The 13,867-nt window shown below is 41.6% G+C and overlaps 2 protein-coding genes across 3 annotated transcripts in view; one reads left to right on the top strand and one right to left on the bottom strand.

The window, feature by feature from the left end:
- The window catches only part of LOC119721293 (ATP synthase mitochondrial F1 complex assembly factor 2-like), an 8,070-nt gene extending 1,623 nt beyond the window's left edge, over window positions 1-6,447 (bottom strand). Inside the window, exons 1-5 of one of the 2 annotated variants that reach the window (XM_038191300.1) lie at window positions 6,320-6,447; window positions 4,700-4,890; window positions 2,789-2,886; window positions 1,557-1,750; window positions 387-502 (exon numbers count right to left, since the gene is read on the bottom strand). In XM_038191300.1, the coding sequence (XP_038047228.1) occupies window positions 387-502; window positions 1,557-1,750; window positions 2,789-2,886; window positions 4,700-4,708 (417 nt within the window). In that variant the 5' untranslated portion in view covers window positions 4,709-4,890; window positions 6,320-6,447. Of the gene's footprint in view, window positions 1-386; window positions 503-1,556; window positions 1,751-2,788; window positions 2,887-4,699; window positions 4,891-5,946; window positions 6,133-6,319 lie in introns of those variants that run through there. The other variant, XM_038191299.1, reaches the window with a different exon arrangement.
- Window positions 6,172-13,867, top strand: LOC119721295 (glucose-induced degradation protein 4 homolog). The gene is made up of 5 exons (XM_038191301.1): window positions 6,172-6,449; window positions 9,499-9,666; window positions 11,509-11,610; window positions 12,450-12,580; window positions 13,432-13,867. Exons 1-5 carry the CDS (start codon window positions 6,306-6,308, stop codon window positions 13,493-13,495), a joined length of 609 nt encoding a protein of 202 aa, XP_038047229.1. The 5' UTR covers window positions 6,172-6,305; the 3' UTR covers window positions 13,496-13,867.

The following is a 13,867-nucleotide window of genomic DNA, read 5'->3' as shown; positions in this document are numbered from 1 at the left end:
AACGGTGGTTGTGTTTAAAATTCCGTAACTTGAAAAGTACATGAGTGATTTGAATGATTCTTGTACTAAAAGGAAGCGTATGAATTGGGCTTTCATATTCTAGATTTTGAAGGTGCTGCATGCAGAACTTCAATAAAACAATGGTCCCGACATTTGGGTTTTGTTATTTTTTTACTCGCCCTGTATGAATGCTAAGATGCCACTGAACAAATTCCTGTTGCAAGGTTTGTTTGCACCCATTTCACGTGCAACTCAAATCTCAACCCAAAAGACTTTGACTTCAGACAGGAGACCTTTATGCAAAAACGTTCCATTGATAGTCGTATGGCGTGCAAATTTAACGCTTAATCCTGAAATAGAGATACCTCTTGTAATCGCCATCTCACCTGGAATTCGGTTTCTAATAGCGACAGTGTGACAGCCTCCTCTACACCCAGCCTCCTGTCCATCAGGGCAAAGGTCAGGACTACCGATTTCAGGCAACTCACTGTGTTTTCATAGCCTGTCACAAAACAAAAAAGAAAAACTGCTCTGTTTTCTTCAATACATGCAAAGTTAGGATGATGACAAAGGTATCGATATGAACCACAGAATTTCTTGAATAAATACAAAGGTAAAGATATTGGAAACAAAAATTGCCCGCTGCAGACATAAATACGGGAATATTCTGCAGACACTTTTAACTTTTCAACCTTTTAACTTCATCTTTTGGGATGATTTATTTATTCCTGCAACATTTTTTGCTCCAATAACTCAACAGATCTACCTCCAATTTCGACACACACTCTGCTTGTGATGGATTTGTGATTCCTCACACCTCAACAGACTACCACATTGCTACAGGAAACTCAATAATTTCATATTTCTTTTAACGACACTCCATTTACTAATATTGTTGATGTACCCTAACGTGGCGCGGCCCCTAACGTGGCGCACTTTGATTTTTCACCCGTAGCGCCTAGCTAGAGCAAAAGTTTTAACTGAAATTTCACAGAAAGTGAAATTTCATCAAGTTCTAAACACTCCCGTTCATAAATAGCGCGTTTATCTACCCATTACAAAGTTAAAAGAAAAATTATGATTTTCCAATTTTATTTCGAAGTGCACAGTGAACCCTTTGAAAATGTCCCCAAAAAATAAGAAAATAATTTTCTTATCAGAATTTATCAACTTTACAGAAATTCTTAAATGTTAATTTTGAATTTTCAGAGAATTGTTCAAGTGTGCCATGTTTAAGGAACAGTCGGCCAAGCTTGTCCCCAATTTCCGCAGGCACCGTTTTTGAATTTCGGATAAAATTTAATGACACCAAAATTGTTACAAAGGTTGAACAGCAAGCATTAATAAGGTAAAAGTACCAGTATTTAACTGTATGAATTTGAAGTTGGTCAACAAAGCAGTTTGGCAACACCGCATGAGGAAAGTCGGGGTAAACGTCGAAGTGCGCCACGTTAGGGAACACCACTATATATATACAAATAGAGGTTACATGGTCTTCTGTTAAGCATGATATTTGTCCATTCTTCAACCTTTTTCTCTGTGAATTATGATCTTACCTACAAGAGCCCAATCAGAGTGTGTCTCTAAATGATGGCCCAGGGTCTGTCTGGTGGCGTCGGGTATCTCAGGCCCTGTGATAGAGGTTGACGAGGACACTTCAACCTTGTACCTCTCGTTGATCCAGTCTAGTAGCGGATCCCACTCGTTGGTCTGAAGGGCAAACAGCTCTGGTGGGTCCTGCAATCTGTAACTGCAAGACAGAGTCGTTTTGAGACTGAATGGTTGTTTTAATGGACCGTTCCGGCGTATCATGAATTTAGGACTCTTATGAAAAACGGACACATTGGTAGTATTGACCTATCACAGTAGAATCGCGTAAGAATCGCGTCAATGCAGCTTGTGAAATATTGTCCAATTACATGATGTACAAATGGATGCGGAACACGCAAAATCTGAGACAAACAAAACTACGATAGGTCAATTGCGCATGCGTAAGTATAATTTAGGAGAGCCACTGGTCACGTGAGAGGGTTTAACCAATAATAGGGTAAAGGAGTCAGATTTTCATATAACACCAGATTTGGCCATAAGCCCCGCCCACCTTTGGTTTGTGTACATTTCTCACAGTGCATGTGACTGAGCTGACTTGGTCACCTGACCAAAAGTAATAATCTAATTGGTCAATGTGTAATATTTGATTGACAGGCAGGAATAGTCCATTACGGTATAATGCATCTAAAGAGAGGCAAGTGGGGGTGAAGTGGCTTGCCCAAGGACACAACATACGGCCAGATTCTGGATTTGAACCCCCGACCCTCTGATCACCAGTAATTAACCCTAACCACTGAGCCACACTCCCAAAAAGGTGCTATAAAAGCACCATACTATTATTTTTAACCCCAACTCCCTAGGCATTTTTGCTAGGATGTAACCTCAATCCTGCAAAATCATCCACTATTTCTTGAATGTGGTCCTTGGAGGGGTGACCACTGCCTCAATCCTGCAAAATCCTCCAGCAATCACTGGCAAAATTTTGAGGCAGAGCCAGTGACATCCTGGAGCAGTGCGGAGGATTTCAAGTACAATATAGGCCTAAATTTGTGCACAGCTGAGCATAAACAACATCAGGTCCGGCCTAAGACCTTGACACAGTGCATCCTCCAAAATCAGCCACACATTTTTGCCATGAATAGCCTCAATCCTGCAAAATCCTCCATTTTGCAAAGAGGATTTTGGAGGATTTGGGAAGGTTAGAGTTAGTTAAGAGGTTATGTTGCTCTTTTCTTACCATACTGTATCAGTGTCCAGGTAGTGCAGGATAGCCCTAATGACCTGCTGTTTGTTCCTTGTGGAGGGGTTGTCTATGGCTGTGTTGCATAATGAGGTCTAAAAATAGAACACGAAAGTAAAGCCGATTGGTCAAATCACTGCCAGAAATGGTACATTTGTATTGAAATATATAATGGACATTGAATAACTTAACAGAAAGAATTTACAAACATTTAAGCAATGTAAATGAAGCACATACTAGTACAGACTCAGAAATCAACATAAATTAGGCCAAATAAAAAACACACACCGTGTTTAGCGTCCTGCCTTTTTGAAAACAAAGGAAGCTGGAGGCCTTTTTTTTCCCTCCAAAATGGCTGCCCGAATGGGCTATTGTTTTTAAATGGCCGCCAGTTTCTTTTTCAAATGGCCGCCATTCAGGATTCACGAAATGACATACCAGCTTTATATTGGCTAAATGCAACAGACAAAAAGGCCAAAATGATGTCAGTGTTTACAGTTATCTTTTTTGGGGCGTTAAAAAAAAAAAAAAAAAAAAAAAAAGGAAGAAAGAAAAGGAGGCGGCCTCCAAAAAGGAAGCGGGTGGGGACGCTAAACATTTATTTTTCATTTGGCCTTAGATGGATGTTAAGCTGAAAATCACAAATCGTGCCTACATTTACATGAAATAGATTATAAAATATTAAACAAGATGAGGCAAGCCTTGTTAAAGCTTTTCCCAGCTTCCACAAAATTCTATTCATTGGATTCAGAATGGCTTATTCACTGGAAGTCTATTTATGCATCTGGTCTACACAATGGGATCGATTTTAGCCCATTCATTGGTAATCCTATACAATGGCACTGCCAGACACACAAATGAGTCAGTGACTGAGTGAGTAACTGGAGAGTCAGTCAGTGAGTCAGCGAAGTGCAAGAGAACTGTAGGTCAGCCCTCTCTAGGACTGGCAAAACGTAAACCCTCCTGCTATTTAACCCTGGGAGCAGCTTAGCAAATAAAATCACATGGAGTTGCCACGTGGAGAATTTTATCACCACATGTGTTTCATGCCTGTACATGCACAACATATAGATCATTCACATCGTCAGGGATTGTTTACAACCTGTCTGAGCTCTGGGCGGCACAAGGGGTTGACACAAAGATCGGTGGCACAAAGGGTTTGGCCGCCATTTTCTCTAATTACTGCACAAAGGCATGAGCCGCCATCTTGGCTTCTGTCTTTCAGCACTCCTTACTCCGGAGTGGCTAGAGTCCGGCCAATGGGAGTCTACAGGCTTGTGGTGTACAGTAGGGGTGAGGATTACATGGAAGCTTGGCCTAATTGGCCCATTGAAAAACAAATTATGCCCAAATTTGGAAAATGTGGAGAATTTTATCACCGCTTCGCTGCTCGGAATGTTCACAGTCACAGACAGTGAAAATTCCCTTCCACGTCCCCTGCTATACTTTTAACAAAGGCTAGTCACCAGCAGTCAGATCATATGTAGAGCAAGCACTGTGACTAGTCAAACTGGGTCATGACAGACAAAGCAGGTAAGCTGTGGTCACAGCTGTTTTATCACTCACCCGGAGTCAAAGCATAGCTGTATCAAGTTACTTAATCAGTCCAAAGCAGTCAATCCTGCTTTATGTAGGCTGGAAATTCTTACGGGTTGAAAACAGCCATTTGATTGATTTTAACTGCAAGGACAACTTGACACAGAATCTATGTTTGCATCTAGGACTTCAGTAGGGTTAAACCACAGAAAAATGGACTTGATGTGAAAAAAATATTTATGAGCACAAAACAACTTCGCCAAAACAGTGGCATTTCATTGAATTTCAAAAGAAGGAAAACAATGAAAAATTGTGTAGTACAACAAAACAATGATAAAGGGCATTTTTTTTTTTACCAAGATTTTTTTTTACCAAATGCATTGTGTGCTGCTTTATGACGTCTCCTTGGTTATCCCACTCTGTTGCCACGGCGATAGCCAATGGCTCGTTGGGAATGACGAGGAGTTGGCCGGCGGGTGTCTTGACCTTCCTGCGGTCCAAGTTGATTTCAAAGCTCTTCCCTGATTGGCTGATGCTGACATTTTTGTAAAAACGCTTCCTCTCTGCCAAATTGAATAGAATGAAAACTTGGTAATTTACTGATTGATTGATTTATGTTAAACAAATACCAGTTGAACTTGATTGTCCCCGCCCACCTCCTTTTTGAGGTTGCGTAATTTTTTTTTTTATATATTTAAAATTGTTGGCATCATATTTTCAAAACGATATTTCAGAAGTTCAGATGTTTCTAATAAAATACTAATGTTCAATAAGCACTTTAAGAAGGTTTTGTGTTCATCAACTAGTAGGTAACTACCCAGAACTATCAAATAAAAAGGGCCTCCTCCTTTTGAAGGCACATATATCCTGCAAGCTAAATATGTTTTTTTTTAATTGGCCTTAACTGAAGTCCCTGAACATATTTTTTTTTAAAGAATGTCTTTTCATTCTCTTAAATTAATGAGTCTTATGGAACAGGGTCCTAAACTACACGAACCATATTTGGAACATAGTGGCTATCGTTACGGCAGCCGTAACACCATTTTCAACTTCCCGACCAACCAGAATGCTTCAGTAGCTCGATTGGTTACACCATGGTTACACATTCAACTACCTCTTCATTTTTTACAAAGTTTTCTTTACCTTCATGATTTTTTATCAAGTCTTTCTTTTAAATTAAATGATACTACTAGTCTGGCTCCAAAAGCCAAGACAAAGCTTCTGATGTTATTGCTAGGCGATTAAGATGGTGGTTTTTTTTTTACTTGGCCAAACGACAATGAACAATACTCGATCGATAGCCTTCTCACAAACACAATCTCAGTCATGACTCATGTCATTCCTAAATTCATGTTTTTTAACATTTTTGCAATGACTGACCTTCTTTGCAATAATTTATGTTTGAGAAATGGCGTCAGGCATGTCTGGATGATACAGCCTTTCAATTTCTCAATTCCCCACCCTTCCCACCCTTCCCACTACAGCCAACTTAAGCCCCGCCCCTTTTTAGTCATTCATTTGTACATGATAACTTTGTCATTGTTTGTGCAGTGTGAACAGGTGAATGACACTTTCAGTTTACTTCCTCCAAATGCTCTTTTCTTAAATTTAAGGCTCACCTCTGTAAAATCGTTTCACATTATTCATAAAAAATGGATGCGAACTGCCTTGTAAAATTCTCCTCAAGCTTTGACATGATCTGGAAAGAAAAATACTGCCGGACATTCTGATTTCTGTCTTCGTTCATGAATTTAACGCACGTGCGCATAATAGAGGGCGCTGCTCATTATTAACGGCGCGCCTCAATTCATCTCTTTTCCACTCAATGTTATCAATGTCTTGATTGGTCGGTATTCCAATGTTCTTTTCTTTTGACCAATCAAATTTATCGTTACGAACACTGAACTGTCATCCTTGGGCGCTGCCATATTGGTTTTCGGCGGTTGCGGCATATTTTGGTGAAAAACTTTGACAAAAAATGCCCGGTCTTACAGTTTATCCACCACCCCCGAAAAGTAGCAAACAGCAGGGCGTTGCACGATCCCTGCTGTACAGTGGTTCAAAATTTCAAGGCTTCCAGAAGAGCAGGGGTAATTCTTACGTCGTAGAAGTTGAACTTCAGGTAAAACACTCGACTGACCATATGCATACCACAGCGCTTTTGCACCATTGCAATGCATGCAATGTAGCCCCACTAGTGTGGCCGTCGGTATGCTGCGCTGAACCTCTAGCCACACACCGTGGTACCGCGCGCTACTGAGGACGAAGTTTCATAAAATCTGCGGTCCGTTTCTTACATTCTCGGTTTCTTACTTTCTTATGGTTGTATTCTATGATGTTTCACCTATCACTTCTGGGATGCTTAGGTCTAATGATGTTCCATTTTCCGAGATATTCTTCGATCTTTCGGGAGCCCATATGCACTCGTGAAACGTCTGGTGATGGCAGCCATTTTGAATGGGACAAGCGATGACCTCAAGCTGTGACGTCGCGTTTATGCAAATTGCTTGTCGAGCGCGCGAGGGCGCGAGTTGCAAATGCGACGGCTGTTTTCTGTACCATGCATTTATCGTCAGGGGGCCACGTGCACCGATCTCTATTCAGGATCTACGGTACAGGAAACAGCCGTCGCATTTGCAACTCGCGCCCTCGCGCGCTCGACAAGCAATTTGCATAAACGCGACGTCACAGCTTGAGGTCATCTCTTGTCCCATTCAAAATGGCTGCCATCACCAGACGTTTCACGAGTGCATATGGGCTCCCGAAAGATCGAAGAATATCTCGGAAAATGGAACATCATTAGACCTAAGCATCCCAGAAGTGATAGGTGAAACATCATAGAATACAACCATAAGAAAGTAAGAAACCGAGAATGTAAGAAACGGACCGCAGATTTTATGAAACTTCGTCCTCAGTAGCGCGCGGTACCACGGTGTGTGGCTAGAGGTTCAGCGCAGCATACCGACGGCCACACTAGTGGGGCTACATGCAATGATGCATATGGCAGATCACACTCATTCACTGTGCATTGGCCATTTCCATTGCATTGTGCACAATGCCATTCCAATCGCAATATGACTTCTGTAATCATGATAATAATATATCCTAACATACTTAGAACTTTTTACAGACTGATACTAATTACTAGCTATAATTATTTAAAAAAATGAAGGATTTTTTTTGGTGGGGGGGGGGGGGTCATGTTTGGCATGTTTACAAATGTATTTTTGTTTTTGTTTTATTTTTTTTTGTTTTTGTGTTTTTAATTTTAGTTTGTTTTCGTAGTAATGTTTACGTAACGCGTAGCTAGTAACAGTAACATGAACCAATCGAGCGACCGAAGTGCTCTGGTTGGATGGGCAGTTGTAAATCTGATATAGGCCTACATGTACGTCCGCATTTTGTTTTTACAGTGCTGTAACAATACAGAAGGCCTATTTGAAAATTGTGTAACGGCTGTTGTATTAACACACCACACTACCACTAGCATGACTAGGTAGTGCGGTGTGTTACGACAGCCGTAACACAATTTTCAAATAGGCCTAGTACTACTGTATCTTTCATGTGTCTTTGTTACACCCCAACTATGTATTGGTCCCAACTATAGTTGGGATCGTCCCAACTATAGTTGGGACGGTCCCAAGTTAACTGTAGCTCTGCAGTTGGGCTGGCCCACCTATAGTTGGGACGGTCCCAACTATTGAAATTAGCTACGGGTGGGGCCCATCTATAGTTGGGCCACTACAATCTTTTTATTTTGTGGTCCGAACTATAGCTTATGTTGCTGTACAACTGTAAAACATTCCCAAAAGCTCTTCTACACGTCTGACTTTTACTTGGGACCATTGAAATTAGCTATGAATGAGGCCCATCTATAGGCCACTACAATTTTTCTATTTTGCGGTCCCAAAACTATAGTTTACATTGCTGTATGACATGTATGACTACAGAACATTCCAAACAGCTCTGATGCACGTCTGACTTTTAGTTTTACTTGGGACCATTGAAATTAGCTATGGGTGGGGCCCATCTATAGTTGGGCCACTCCAATCTTTTTATTTTGCAGTCCGATCTATAGTTTATGTTGCTGTGCGACTACTCTACAGCTCTGTTACAAAGCCTGACTTTACTTCATGTACTTGGGACCATTGAAATTAGCTATGAGTAGGACCCATCTATAGTTGGGCCACTCCAATCTTTCCCAAGTTGATTGAAAAGTCGGACTTCAATCTCAACCTAACCTGGTGACAAAAACCTTTTTGGTAGGGAGACTTCCGATTACTTGAGACATTTGAGGTCAAAGGTCATCTAGGGGTCAAATGAGCCTAAGGTCATCTTGGGGTCAAATGAGCCTGAGTCGTTGTTTTTGGAATAGTTAAACTGAATAGTGCTGTCATCTGAAAAGTCAGACTTCAATCTCAACCAAACCTGGTGACAATAATTGTTTGGGTAGGGGGACTTCCGATGACTTCAGACCTTTGAGGTCATCTAGGGGTCAAATGAGGTCATTGTTGGTTTTGGTTGGGTCAACTGAAAAGTGCGCTTACTAACTGACTGTATAAATACTGCCAGCATGCCGGGGGATCATGCAAGTTTAAAGATACAGTCCATCATTTATAATTTGTGCATTTTGTTCGTTTGAAGCAACAAATGTGCTCAGAATCTAAAGAAGGGTGCTGAACAACCAACCTTATGAAGTTTCAGCTCATCTTCAGCTGTATATTTCAAGAAAAACAACATTCTAGGATCTCGATTTCAAATCAAAAGTTTGCGAATCATGTTTTGAATTGGGCCTGAAGTTAGCGACCGAGACACGTTCTCACTGAGCCGATTGCATGTATGTGATGCTGCACACTGATCCAACGAATTAAAGCAATCGCACGCGTGTGCGTCATGCTAACGCTTGTACGCGCATCGTCAAATAAAAAAAAACGACACTACTAACGGATATTTCCAACAGTGTGTCTCAAGATGCACTGTTGGAAAGGCCTTCTTTCTTAGATTTCTTCAAAATGACAGCTTGCCAGAAAGAATAATTTCACAGGGAGTTCATTCCCCTTGCTATCTTTGAACCAAGTATGTTTTTCAACACTTATTATGTCACTTACTTTTTGGATAGCTGCAAATGATGGACGGTAGCTTTAACTTGCAGTAATTTTTTTCTACTTCAGAATGTGGATGAAGAGAACAGCTACCTGTGCGGCTACTTGAAGATCAGCGGGCTGACCCACGAGTACCCGGAGCTGGTCACCTTCTTTGAGGGAGAGATCATCAGTGACAAGCACCCTTTCCTGACGAGGAAGTGGGACGCGGATGAAGAGGTGGACAGAAAGCACTGGGTAAGGTGCCTCAGGAGACACCGGTAGACCGGTCCGCTTTGAACCGGATTGAAGAGTGGTTCTGAACCAGTTCTTGACATCCCTTGTGGTGGTGCACTCCTAAAGATTAACCTTTTTTTACCATAATATTCTAGAAGAGGCCACAAGTACATGTAGAATGCCCATAGCAGCTGTAGACACCAATAACTTTCAACCAATTTTTGCAACCTATGAAAATGTTGAATAATTTGCCTTAACCCTAACTTTCTAGAGTCTTTTACTAGGAACTGGACCAATTCCATCAAAATCCATCAATCACTGTGCGTCCAATTACAAAACTGTACATGACATAATGAAATCCACCACTGACGCACTGGTTGACATTCATGGACTTGCTACACATGGCTTTTATCACAATAGCAGTACAGGAAGCTAGGCAAAATCGATCGGATACCCCTAGCACTGCTTCAGGCCATTAGGCCCTAGTCCATCATACTCCATCAATATTTAGTCACACCAGGCCTTCTGGACCAAGTCTCCCAAAATGGGGGGATGGATTTTGATGGAGTTTGGGTGGTTAGGGTTAAGAGTGTACAATTTGGGTAATGATCTGGGCATACAGAATTGTACACTGAGAAAAAGTATGGCAGATGGGCGTTGGGATTGTGCCTTTGATGATACAAGCATGGAATTTGGCACAGTCAGAGTATGTTATGAGAAAGATATTTGGCTATAGGGCCATCCCAGATTTGTCCTTTGAAAAAATATCGGTAGAAAAACAAGCAATGGCAGCCATTTGGAACATTTAGAAAATTGCTTGTTATTCTACCTACATTTTTTTCAAAGGCCAAATCTGCGACGGCCCTATTATATAGCCAGATATCTTTCTCATTACATACAATAATCTGACTGTTTGCCAAATTCCCTACACGGACCACATTCAAGAAATAACGGAGGATTTTGCAGGATTGAGGCTGTATGCCATTTTTACATGGAGGCAGTTGGAGGATTTTGCGGGATTGACGTTACATCCTAGCAAAAAAATGCCAGAGGGAGTTAGGGTTAACCGAAACTTCCTAGCATGATTTACTAGGAACCATACCCATCCTGGCAAATTCCAACACCATATTTGAAGCTGCAAACGCATATTTCTGACTTTGATTCTGGAGGTGTGCCAACCCGATGTAAAAGACTGTCAGTTCAGGGGAACTGTACCCATCCTGACAGATTCCAACAAAACATGCCGTTGGGGTTTGATGGGTTGAGGGAAGTTAGAGTTAATGTAACAAAAACACTTAGTAGAGCTACCGTTCAAAAGATCTATTCAGAATCGTGGATATTTCTCTGTTTCACAATCGGAGCCTGGTCACCAAAAGACATTTGAAGACATAAAATCAAAGACAAATAAGTAGTTGGTCTTACATTGAATGTTTGCATTTAGTATTAAGTGTGTAACTGTAAAAGTACAGTATGGCATGGGTGGCTTGTGCATAAAGCACTCGCCTCTCACCAAGGTGACCACGGTTCGAATCCTGGCTGCGGATCCTGGCCTGGCCGCGGATCACATGTGAGTAGAGTTGTGCGTTGGTTCTCTCCTGTGCCACAAGGGTTTTTCTCCGGGACCTCCGGTTTTCCTCCCTCCGGAAAAATCAAACACTTTCGATCTCAGGCTGTGCTCCGTGGTCATATATGGGTCAATGTGGCCGGCAGCCGTAGGCGCCTTTACGTGCCAGCGGCCCGACCACGTTGTAGCCGCGTCCTTCGCAATTCAGCTTTACCAGCTGCCAGTAAGGATGATAAGCCTCCCAAATTATTATGTATATGTGCCGTATTTTCTCACAAATGCCTGACTTTTCTTTCCAGGGCCAGTTTTTATTTTTTTACCAGTATGCCAAAACGTTCAACCTGGACACATTTGACTATGAAGCCCTCAACAGCACAGATTACGTCTTCATGAGGTGGAAAGTAAGTAGATTTTTTTTTGCATCCACATAAAAACAAGTACAACATGATTTGATGTGCCCTTTTTGTGTCGCCTAAACAAAGTAGGACAGGGTAGGAGTAGGGTGGGGTAAGGATGGGGGGTGGGGAGGGGGGGGGGGGAAGTGTGGTGATGGCGGTGATGTGGTACATGTACATGTACTTAGTGTAAGGACATTTTATGTTCGCATTTAAAAAGACTGACACCTACACCTTGGCACATCATCCTGAATCCTGATCCCCTTCCATCATGCCCATCCCCAACCCTACCTTCAGCCTCCCTTTCCGCCTTCAACAGCGAGCTATCCACTCTGTTCACAAATACCCCCTCACCGGCAAACAAAGTACAGTTGGGGTGACCGACCGACGCCATCTTGCCTGACTGCAATTTTGCCGCGATGCGCGGCCGTACCACATAGTACAAATCCCCTGGTGTACGTGCATCACACACAAAGAACGGTGCGCGTCAACCAGCTTAATTTCCCGCCCATGGGACGTCGTTGCTAGATAAAAGGGCGCCCTCTTTCGTTGGCACACGGAGCTCATGGCAGCTTGGCCGTTCTAGTTTAACTTTAAACTTTCCGAGGCCTTGAAAAGTGGGAACTGAAAATTACCTACATGTATAACTCGTCGGATTTTGTCCAAATCCCATATTCTCTCATTGAAAAGCTTATTCAATAATCAAAATCCCAGATTAAAAAAATTGGTCCACTTGACTGTTTTTTTTTGTGCCGGATGGTAAATAATTGTAACTTGTCGACGCAATAGGTATGTGGAAATCGGGATCCAAAATAAACAAATCTGTTTCTGGTTCTATTTGCAAGGAGCGCTTCCTGGTACCAGACCACAACATCACGAACATCGAGGGCGCCTCGTTTGCCGGCTTCTATTACATCTGCTTCCAGAAATCCACATCCAACATTGAGGGCTACTACTATCACAGAAGCTCGGAATGGTGGGTCTTCAAAATCATCTTTGTAGCTGCGGGTAGCTGCTCAACATATCATCATGTCTCTCCATTAGTCCGTTCGTTAGTATACAAATATTGAGTGGCTCAGAGTGAAATGGGAGGAATATTATCGCAAGGTAAAATCGGGACTTTTCCATTTCACGAGGCGAAGCCGAGTGAACTGGAAAAGTCCAGATTTTACCGAGCGATAATATTCCTCCCATTTCACAATTTAAAGCCACTCAATATTTGTTTGATATAACTGACATATAGATCCTTGTCATTTGATATATTTGAACTTTTATTTCACTACAAAATTGATGGGAAATGTATTTCTCTCTTCCAAACCACCCCTTCACGAAAATGTTTGAACCCCACTCTGTAGCACTGGCTCTTTGGAACAATACGCGCTACGCGGAACACTGAACGCGCACACCAGCATGCATTTGCACACAAATACCGCGTCTTGGAACAAGACTGATCCTAACTGTTCAATAGCATTTCCCATTCCCCATGGGCAGATAGTACTTTTTGAGACCCGGCGTGAATGGAGGTAATAACAAATGTCACGTGATGTGAGTTCCACCAATCAAATAACAAGGATATGTATGTCGGTTATATAATAACACACATTGACATTGTCTATTGATCCTACATATTTTGACCGATTTCAAGCAAACTTTGTCAAAAGTATCAGCAGCCCAGCCCCAACATGCCATATGACCAAAATACTAAATCCCCAAATCCATACATTTCTGAAAATTACAGCAAAAGCAAATGCCGTTTATTCACTTTTACACTTGCTTACTTGTAAAATGAAAGGTTCCTTTGTTATTTTTTTCTCTCTTTGTTTTTAGGTACCAGTCACTTAACCTGACCCACGTCACGGAGCACAGCGTGCCAATCTACGTTTTCCGGTAAAGTCCCCCCAAACCACCGCCAACTTTGTATGTTTTGTACAGTTTATATATATTTTGGATACGTGCGGCATCCACTGTGCAGTTTTCAGGTCTGCCGTAATGAATGTAAATTGTATTGTGATTATTTATGACGGATACAAAGATTTCGATGGAATAATAATAATAACTAGAACTATGTCTGTCCCATGAACAGAACATAGGGCTTTTCCGCATTTGAAATAAACATACATGTATATATTTAAAAAATATTCTTTATTGATGAGGTCACTCATGATGCCAGGCACATTTCTCACAATTTGAACATTTATCTGCCAATACTTTGGTAAGAAAAATTGAATTTAGTATGTTGTGTTTGTTACTTTAACAACAAAAA

Source organism: Patiria miniata, unplaced genomic scaffold (genome assembly GCF_015706575.1).
Source record: "Patiria miniata isolate m_02_andy unplaced genomic scaffold, ASM1570657v1 HiC_scaffold_13, whole genome shotgun sequence".
NCBI lineage: Eukaryota > Metazoa > Echinodermata > Asteroidea > Valvatida > Asterinidae > Patiria > Patiria miniata.
This window is presented reverse-complemented; position numbering and strand designations above follow the sequence as displayed.

Coding starts and splice junctions, on each gene's coding strand:
- LOC119721295 (XM_038191301.1), top strand. CDS start 6,306: ATGCCCGGTCTTACAGTTTATCCACCACCCCCGAAAAGTAGCAAACAG. Junction 9,667..11,508: donor AGGTGGACAGAAAGCACTGG/GTAAGGTGCCTC, acceptor TTTTCTTTCCAG/GGCCAGTTTTTATTTTTTTA. Junction 12,581..13,431: donor TATCACAGAAGCTCGGAATG/GTGGGTCTTCAA, acceptor CTTTGTTTTTAG/GTACCAGTCACTTAACCTGA.